The sequence below is a fragment of the Pyxicephalus adspersus genome, chromosome Z (assembly GCF_032062135.1).
Source record: "Pyxicephalus adspersus chromosome Z, UCB_Pads_2.0, whole genome shotgun sequence".
NCBI classification, from domain to species: domain Eukaryota; kingdom Metazoa; phylum Chordata; class Amphibia; order Anura; family Pyxicephalidae; genus Pyxicephalus; species Pyxicephalus adspersus.
Window position 1 is genome coordinate 45,198,169 of NC_092871.1, and position 10,388 is coordinate 45,208,556.

The window sequence follows — 10,388 nt, forward strand, 5'->3', positions numbered from 1 at the left end:
TAAAAAAAAAAAAAAAGTAAAGCTACGTCAGATGATTCCTGCCCGGGATGGTTGTACTCGTGTCAAGCGAAAATCTGACATGTAATCAGCAGTCCCCCAATGTTGTTCATCAATCTGCCACAACTGATTAGTAAAGGAAGCACAGCAAGATGCCACTCACCTTTCCTTTCCCCTTCCTACACTGAACAGAATTGCACTGTATGTATTGCACTTGTTCATTTGTCTGTCACTGACGGAAAACTGCAGAAAATTCTTTCCAGCTACGATCTGATGTCTGTACAGGGCTTTAGGCCCTTGTATTTGTTTGTACAAGGACACTTAGAGGTGGTAATCGAATCAAATGAATTTAGGAAACACTCAATCAACACAGTATCACCAAGCCAATAAAACTTCTGTCTGTCCAGTTAGGAAGCATGAGTGTGAATTTCATCTGCTTTGATCCAAATGAAAGCAACAGGTGGACAGAAATGGCAAAAGCACTACTGGTACTGCACTGTAGCGTGAGGTGGTACCTTCAGCTCACAGCTTGCATAGGTAGTTCAGATCCTCCATGATGGCACATCCATATGCGACATTGCGAAAAGGTCTCAAGAGCGCAGAAGAACAGCTAAAAAGTGATGCAAAGGGGCAACAACACAGCAGCAGTTTTAATGTGCAATGATGACCTTCAGCAGGCTACTTGTGTGCATATTTTTATAAGGTGGCATGTGGGCCTGACATCCTGTAAAGGGACCTGTGCTAACAGCTCAGAACTGTGCTGCTTGATTCTCATTTGTCAAACAACACCACAATTGGCGGGGTACCCGTGGCACTCCGTTCCCTTCACCTTACACTGAGCCAATTAGAGATGTGAAAGAGTATGCGGAAACTGTGGTGAATGTTTTCCTTTCTGCAACATCATCCAGCTTGACTGGTTTGGCAGTGGTTCAGTGATGGTCCTATGAAGCATATCCTAGGAGGGCTGCACAGAGCGCTATGAACTAGCCAACAGTATCCTGACTCAGACCTTACACTTATGCGGTGTTCTCCCCAGCCCCTTTATGCCGGGTGCACCACCGGGCACTTTTCAGTAACCAGCCGGCTGTTTCACCAAGAAGCAAACCAGGTGGTTTCTGATGGGTTGTATCACAATACAGGGGCCGCCACCAGCCTACAATTTCTTCCCATCCCGTTTAAAAAATTTTCTGGGTTAAACACTGCTTATGCATTAGGCCAGAGTTCTTCCAGCTGCAGAACAGGCCGTAGCCTCAAAGTGTGAAGTCAGTTCTGGGTGGCAAAGGCAGTGATGCCATTCACTGGTCCCCATGATTCCCATAGCTGAGAATCCAATAGAGACCAAATGGAATATTATGTAACAATGCATCCGATGCTGCTAAGTAGCACCAAAGACTCACTACAAGCTCACTGATGGCTTGTTTCTGGTCTGGAAGACCCCCGCAGGTCACTATCTGTTATCTCATTAGAAGCATGCCCATACATTGGGCTTGATTTTTTAATGCTCTCATAGACTGGAGAAGATGGACTATCATGGGGGAACCATTTTTTGCAACTCTTATTTAAATGTACAGTGATGCATATTATGTTGGTGCTATATAAATAAAGTGTATTATTATTACCGTATTTTTTGCTATATAAGACGCACTTTTTCTTCCCCAAATCTGGGGGGGAAAAGTTAGTGCGTCCTATACGACAAATGTGTTCTAAAATAATTAAAATAATATATTCACCCGATACCCGATCCTGCGTGTGTCTCTGGCTGCATGCAGTGTTTGTCTCTTCTCTCCTCTGCCAGCATCGTGTCTTCTCCTGTCTGTAAAGCAGAGCGAAAGAAGCCGGCACAGCGCCACCTGCTGTTCCCTGTCCTAACTGCCGTACAGTGGAAAAAAAGCACAGAGTGATCAGAAGGGGAATTTGAAAGACACAGAGTGATCAGAAGGGAATACCAGTATGAATGGCACATGAGTGATCAGAAGGGGAATAATCTTTCAGAATCTTTTTTTTCTAGATTTTCCTCCTTTAAAATTGGGTGCGTCTTATATTCCGGAGCATCTTATACGTCGAAAAATACGGTAATAATAATAATAGAGAAGAAACATTACTAAGGAAAAAAAAACTTCATAAGGAACTTGACAGACATTGTCTGGGACAAATCTATAAAAGCTAGAATATAAGGTAATGCATTCAGAAAGTGCTTATTTTCATATTGGTAAAAATACACAATAAGCCCAATCTACCACTGGAGCTTCGTGTATTTTACATTTAATTCTTTTCCGGGACAGTGAAGCCATTTGGAATTCTGGATGAGCACATTAAATAGTCTATAGCATATCATTTATTAATACAAAATGTGACAAGACACACTCCATTGAACACACTCAGACAACTATCAGGAAGGATTCCTAACTAGTGAGGAACAAATGATCAGTGACACAGGCAGGCAACACAGCCAATGGCACCTGCATGTATCTGACATACTTGTACAGATGTATGCATAACACCAAATATTTATAACAAATGGCAAAGCACCTTCTCAGTATATTCTCATGTTGTTCTAAATGAGTATGGAGAGATAAATAAGGAGATTTCTCCAAAACTTGACAATTTCCAAGTTGCTTGCGGTTATAAAGAGTTAAATTAAGAAGTTAAACTTTGCACTTGTAAATAATAATTACTTTCCATAGAACCAATTATTTTTATTTGCCTATATGTGCTTCAGATTTACCTGATACTCCTGCCAGTTTGCAGTATGCATCTTTATTTATGCTTTCAGGTTGACAATACTGTATTGAAGTTACACAATTTCACTTTCTAATAGCATTGCAGCTTTTTACGTCTTTCTCATTCATTTATGATCATGCTGCTGCTGAGATGGAATGAAGACTAACATGGTTTTCCCCACCAGCATCTATTTGTTGGTATGGAAACCGTTGTCCCAGGGGACATACATCAATTCCAAGAGGTGACATTGGCTCTCCCATGTTACACACCCAGCAGCAAGAAGAATTCAGCACAGGATACATTAAAACAGCGGTCACCGACCGGTGGTCAGCAGAAAAATGTTGGTGGACCACAGAAAAAATACCTGGCCGGTGCGCCCCCCAGTGGGGTCCTTCTCCTGACCATGTCCTCTGTAGTTACAGCCCTGCGCTACTGTACCCCCAGGATGTTTAGCAAGCAGGTCTGAGCCTGCGAGAGAGGGCGGGTTCTGGCACCACGTTACTCTGGAATAAGTTTCTTCCCCTTTGAGTGACACGCGGCTCCCCAGCCCGTGAGGTACAAAAGGTTGGTAACCACTGCTTTAAATCAAGGCAAAAATCCAACGTGGGCTACATAGGAACATAGGAAATAACTATCTTGGGGTATATAGGGACCCAAAAAATAACCACTACAGGATACATAAAGTTCATGACAAATATCCAGAGCTAAATACCTAACAATATGTGAAATATTCTGCATTGGGCATGGAAAATATTTGTGGTATATAGAAGGAAATGGGAAATACACAGCATAATATATAAGGACACAGAAAATACCCAATCTGGAGCTTATAAGGCAAATATAAGCAATGCCTTCATGCAGTGTCATTCTCACCTTTGCTTTCCCAGTGCTTTGCAGTATATGGACCAGTGCAGATGCCATTTCCTCTTTGTTCTTGACACTAAGAACGCCCTCTAGGGTGGAGCACAAGCTCATGTAGTTATTAGTGATATATTCAGCAAACTCTTTATACATCTCCATGGGAAGAATGTTAATGCTCTGGTAGCGGCTCTTAATCCGAATCATGGGGCCAGCTGATTTGCCTTTGCTGGTGTTGGTGGACACCACGGGGTACCATTTCTCCACAAACTGGCGCCCAGTTACCGCAGGGATGGGGATGTTGACCAGCCCCATATAGTTGTTCTTATCCTTCTTCTTCTTCTTGTCTGTCTCCTTGTACAGGTGCACTGTGATACTCTTCAGTGCTGGCAGGTTGTTGAACTCAAAATGCTCCCCCCAGAAGACGTTGTCTGTTTTAAGCTTGCAGGTAGTTCGTGCATAAAGGACATCATCCAAAAACAGCTCACACAGGTATTTTTTCTTAGCAGGAAGGTCCTTGGCTTCAATAATCCACAATTTCAGCATATTTTCCACTCGGCGGGTATTGTCCTATAAAAACACAATTAACAAGTCTCTGTTTCAGGGAAAAAAAAAAAGTTTACAGAGCCTATAGAGAGTTTACAGTTTAGACTGTTTTACTGTATATATGGGTCAGTAAAGTGCATATATAAGTAGCATATGGGGTTATTGCTGTGTAGTCATGAAATGCAGCTAAATCATTATGGCCACTACTTCTCTAGTCTTTGCCATAATCCTCTTATTTGACAGATAGTGCTCTGCATGGTCATAAACTGCCCTTTGTGTGTGTGAAGGTTGGGGAAGGAGGAAGTTCTAATTTATTTTAATTTATTATGAACATCACCTCTTGGTTATAGCTGATCACATTACTGAACACATGATGATGAATTGTCATATGACTATCCAGCATTAGAATATTGCTAAGCTATTATGGTAGCCAACTTTTTTTTCCCAATAATCCGATTAATAAACACAGGTCAATGAGTGGTCACATGACTGTGCTTGCAGCAGGATAAAAGTGGATCATTATGACTGCTTTTTATTGTTTACATCAGGGGTCGGCAAAGTTTTATGGCCACTAGGCCATTTATGGGGTGGGCGGGAGCACACTAGGTTGGACCCGCCCTAATGGCTCCGCCCACCATCAGGGAACGCCCCTGAAGTGAAATCCCTCTCCTAGGTATGCACTGCGGAGGAGGGGGATATACCTTCAGGGAGCTTTCCCTATTTACCGCGCCGGCGGAATATTAACGCCGGCCGCGGTAAATAGGGGAGCAACAGCAAGGAGGCAGCCGGAGTTTGCTGACCCCTGGTTTACATGATACCATTGTTGGGTAAATGGTGCAATGTGTCCCATGTCTGTTTTACAGGGAGTGAAAGGGGAATAAAGTTAGTGATTCACTGATACCTTATTGGGGTGAACAGCGCGACGTAGGTTTTCCATCCATTTGTCGCGTTCAGCTGCCGAACGACATGAGAAACATTTACTGCCAGAGGACGCTGTAACCTGCCAGAAGAATATGAAAGGTAATTTTAAAAAACAATAATCTAAAACGCCAACTGAGGCTGAGCAGTAAACATTCCAGCGAACAACAAATACCTCTCATGAAAAAAAAACATTGTGATTGGCTGCTGCAGGTCTCAGCAATTACTACTACCAAACACAAGCATTTCACCATACACTGGGAGATTCAATGCCAGTTCAACTTTTTCCCAGATGTCTGTCTGTACCGACCTTGCAAATGACAAACAGACATTTCTATGATAAAACAAATGACAAATGCGGTTTCCTCATCTTGCTGCCTGTAGCTGCGGCTGTCAGATTGTATCTGGCCCATTCAAGAAACTGTCACATACCCAGTGACCTGGAAACTTCTTGCCTCATCTCTCTGTATACGGTGCAGAGATTTCTACACTACACAGTGGAAGAGGAAATACTCAACAGCAACCAGCCAGCAGAAAAATCACAGTTAAATATTATTGGTCAGTTTTTTATGAGCCACAAAATGACCAAAGAAAATCCTTTCTAATTTGTGCATTTTTTAAAGTACATATGCCATCTTCATAAATTCAGAAAAAGAAGGTTAAAGTTCATAAACCAATACAGACAATATTCAGGTGGCTATCACAACAGAAAATGTGTAACTTAGGTGCAGCAGTGGAGGGGCATACCTGCCAACACAACTGACTTCCTCACCAGTAACTTGTATATGAATAGAGTCCGCCTGCCTTCCTTAACAGCAGACAGTAAAATGTTTACCCCTACGAACTGTGGAGCAGATGAGGAAAGCGACCCACCTCAAAACAATAATCCTGGCCCAGGATGCTGCTATGAACAGGCTTGATGACCACCTCTTCCTCCATGCTGAGATCAAGAGCTTCAACTGCACTGCTGGGACTAAGCAAAGATTCGTGTGAGCGTGATTCCTTCAATCTCGGCATTAGATGTGACCTGCGGAGAGATAAGACACAGATGAGACTCCTGTAAATTCACCTTTCTTGTACCCTGACTACTTTGTCCCACAGACAACTGTAATGCTGCTAACCACACCCAGAAACATTCTCATAACGCCAACAATAGAAGGAAAAAAAGCTGTTCTTCAGGAACAATTAGTTGGTTTAGTGAATTTTTTTGATGAGGCTAATGTAAATCTTTTCATGTAACCTAACTGATGTCACTCCTTGGCTCATGTATTTTGAACTGTCTGTGTTGTCTACAGCCAACAATGAGATACTTTTTGTTTTCTATGCAGCTCTACAAGGAATAAAAATAATTTACACAACCTGTTACAAAGAATATTAAACAAAAATGAACATTTCTAAGACTGAACAAATGTATTTTTACACATGTTAACACACATCTTATACAGGTGTTATTTAACCCTACTTGGGCATAAGACGGAACCAAGATGCAAACATATTTAGCTCAGATGGTTTATTGTCCATATGAATGAAAAGAAGAGGCTGCACAGCACTGCTCAGCATTCAGCATGCAAAGATATACATCAATCATTGGATGTATGGTACTGCATCATATTCACAGAGTGAACAATTTTAGAAATGGGAAAACAATATGAGATGCATCTGCCAGGAGCCCAGACTATGGCAGTTTTTGTCAATCAGCACCCAGAATATTGCATAGCGAAAGGTGAATCTCCAACCTCTTTATTGTTAGGGATTATAAAGAGAGGTGGATCTAATTTAATTAATACGCCAGCCACTGCCTCCTCTGCTGGGAAATTATTTTATTGATCGATTGTTGTGACATTTCCCTGAAACAGCCCACTGTGGTAGGACATAGTTCCCTATTGTGTGCATCATTTAAAATTAATACAAATCCCTGCGTTAGATCAGTTACTGAGTCCTGCCCAGCAGGAGATTTATAGGTTTCACTGTCCACACCTAGGGACAACATGTCTTCCACTCGGTCTACAGGTAACCTGAGCATGGGAAAACAAAGATCGACAACTAGAAAATACCCCCATTTATTTCTGACAGAAATCCAACACTTTGTTCTTTGCCGAAGAACATCAACAACTTTATCATGGCAAATGTTTTGGGAAAACAAGTGGTGTTGACCTTTTGCCATGCGGCAAATATCTATTTTCTGCCTCACTTTCCACTGCTGTACATGGCGGACAAACACTTTACAGAAATATTTACAGCCTGGAACCAATCTTCTCCCAGCCCATGACGTTTTTAGAAGAAAATACACACAATGGCCAATAGGACATTATATTTCAACCAATGAATGCTGCAACCTGGCATTAACCTTTAAAAATGGCAGCTGGGTCCCTGCGGAGCACTTTTCATATTAGGCGGTGTCTACGGCATATATATCAGAAACATAGGAGATGAAACCATATTGACAAAATGATTTACATATTGCCAGCACTGGGGGGTTATATGCTTGTTACTAGGCAGAATATGAATGATTTAAGTAAACTATAGTAAATAATTAGTAATAAATGACATTGGTACGCTATGCTGCATATCATTGATTTATTTAAACATGCGCTTGGTATTTACTCTGCAAGCACTGTGAGGAGCCTTGCTATATCATATAAGGAGGAAGCTGTAACACATATAACAAGACTGGCCAATATATGTTCCTAAAAACACAAGTAGAAGCCATGCTACCCTACAGGTCACACACAGATCAAGCGATCACCCCCTATTTCACACTACAGGCATAATGATGGGCTTGGCTATATATGTAGTAGTTTAAGGAATGTCTCACAGCTCACATGATCACTAATATCTGTATGTAAGGCTACCTTCCCCAAGCAGTGTAGCACATGATAACATACATAACATGAGAACATTACTCAGCTCCTTAGGCCTCCTTAACACATACTAATTTAGACAAAATAGTATAAGTATAGACAATCCCATTGCAGCAGGTGATCAGAGATCCCAATACAGAAACTCTTGCTGCCCCTGCAAACACCTGTGGTATAAAAATGTGTCATACAACAGGGATACACAGGGTGTACCATTACTGCTTCAGACTACAGGGAGCACAATGTCTTAAGCTGCGTACACACTTCCAATTTTTATCGTTGGAAATGAACGACGAACGATCGATTGGGCAAAAATTGTTTGTAAAAAAAGTAACCAACGACGCCGACGAACGAGGATAGTCGTTGGAAATGAACGACCGGACCGGCGGATCGGATTGGACGACAATCGTTGACCATCTATCGTGTGTACGGTCGTTCATTGATCGTCCATGGTCTGAGCATGCGCGGTGAACGTACGTTCGCTCACTTCCTGTGGTGCACGTCACTTCCTGTATTGTTCAAACGATCGCATCTATCGTGTGTACAATATCTGCGAACGATCGTTCGCAGATATCGTGCAGGATCGTTCGTCATTCGTTTACCAACGATAATAATTGGAAGTGTGTAGGTAGCTTTACACAGAATGTAACCAAGTATAAAAGCTGAAATCTATTTAATGCTAAAAAGTGCTTAACTTCAAGGGTCAGTCATTCAATGTAGAAGAAGCTAAATAGACTGCCATATTGATAGAAAACAGTGTAAAGTATATCAATATTGTGAGTATGCGAACAGTACTTCACATTACCTGCTGTTAATATTTAACAAAACATTAAATTAGGTGTTTTATTAAACATAAATCCTTTAGGAATATAAGAAAAATCTGGTCAGTGATTCGGAGTGTGGAAGGTATAAATCTCTCTGGGCCAGGGTCCCTATAGGCTTTACAATGCTGAATCATGTAAATTAGCTGTAAATCCGTGTTCTCCATTCTTTCCAACACTTAGCTTTGTTCCACTATTTAACGTCAACCTGGCAGGAGATATAGAAAAGGGTAGCTATAAAGGGAACTGTACCACAGTGATACAAAATTTTGTAGATTAGGTAGTGTAAAGGAATCCATGATCCAGTTTTTGGTTACATTTAAAGATTGTGTTGAGGTTTAAAATCTGTAAGTGACAAATGGCGCGAGTGAGTAATCATCTGGTATGATTGTTACATAACATAATGACATAATATTATTACATTAAAAATGGATGACAGCCTGCACCAAAATCATCAAAGACAACCTAATTTATGCTACTTTGTACAATACGAGTGGGAGGGAGACTGTCTACTGGGATGGAGTAGGCTGTCATTGCAACTGACTGTCTCCTTTCCAACAAATGTCCCCACCTAAGGTTGGTGCTGGGTTGGATTTGGTGTCCTGATGTTTGCATGTACGTTACATAGGAGGCTGTGATTGTCAACTCAATGTTTACTGTGATCTCCAAGTTGAAGGTAGATTTTCCTAGGACCTAATGCTGTGACCCCCATCCTAATAATACCCATATAAACCTCAATCTGACTGTTGGTTGCAGAAACCCCTTGCATCTCTGAATGCAGCCCCTGCAACAGGTTCACTTGCAAAGTGAATGAGCAGGAAAGATTTAATTGACAGTAAACACCAACAGGACAAAACCAGCCTGGCTATCATATTGCCCCGTCCTCACCATGTTCTTTTCAGGATCCATTAAATTCATCATCTATAGACAGGTCTGACCTCTGGTCGCTCAGCTTTTTCTCCTCCACTGTGTCAATATAATGTCACACGGTAATGCAGTATATGAACCTGGTGATTCCAACATGTTCCGTTGTTATTGGCTGTCCTGTCACAAGGCATCAGGATCAGCATGTTCACAAGCTGGAGTGGGACACAAAGCTTCAGGGTTGTTAGGATGACGAAAATATTGAGTTAGTGGTCACAGAGAGGGTTTTACTCATAGCTCTGAAATCCCTAGCAAAATTTTAGGCAGTTCAGCTTGTGTTTACTAGTGTGCATGATTTGGGGTGAGGTGAACATATAAATGTATTTATTTAAAAATGTATTTATTGGGAACTTCTAGAAAATATAACTGTACCCTTCAGAAACCTACCATTTTGTTGGGAATTCCTCCTGAAAAACAGAACTGTTTTGATATTGAGGAAGCAAAGCCTTGCCTCTACTCAGATGGTACTCAGATGGTAGAAAGTATGGGATATGACATAGTAATTCAGTAATTAGAACAAAAGACAATACTTTTTATTTGCATTTTGGCACAGCTTCTGTGGTTCAGGTCTTAAATAAGTGCACAGTTTGATTAAAGATTCTGTCACTATATACTGCCCACTGACCCCACTGCTTTATTATCAAACTGTCTCATAAACCATAGGAAGGAAAGGCCCAAATGGCTCATGGAAACAAAAGAATTTTGTTATCTCCTGATTCAAACCCAACTCTGGCATTTTTTTTTG

General features: G+C 41.3%; 1 protein-coding gene across 15 annotated transcripts in view; it reads right to left on the reverse strand.

Annotated features, from left to right (window-relative positions):
- The window catches only part of DAB2IP (DAB2 interacting protein), a 275,541-nt gene that overhangs the window by 52,560 nt on the left and 212,593 nt on the right, over nt 1–10,388 (reverse strand). For 14 of the 15 annotated variants that reach the window (XM_072430459.1, XM_072430460.1, XM_072430458.1 and 11 more), the window contains 3 exons: nt 5,914–6,067; nt 5,024–5,122; nt 3,592–4,146 (listed from right to left, as the gene is read on the reverse strand). In XM_072430459.1, coding sequence (XP_072286560.1) covers nt 3,592–4,146; nt 5,024–5,122; nt 5,914–6,067 — 808 coding nt within the window. Of the gene's footprint in view, nt 1–3,591; nt 4,147–5,023; nt 5,123–5,913; nt 6,068–9,607; nt 9,740–10,388 lie in introns of those variants that run through there. The other variant, XM_072430469.1, reaches the window with a different exon arrangement.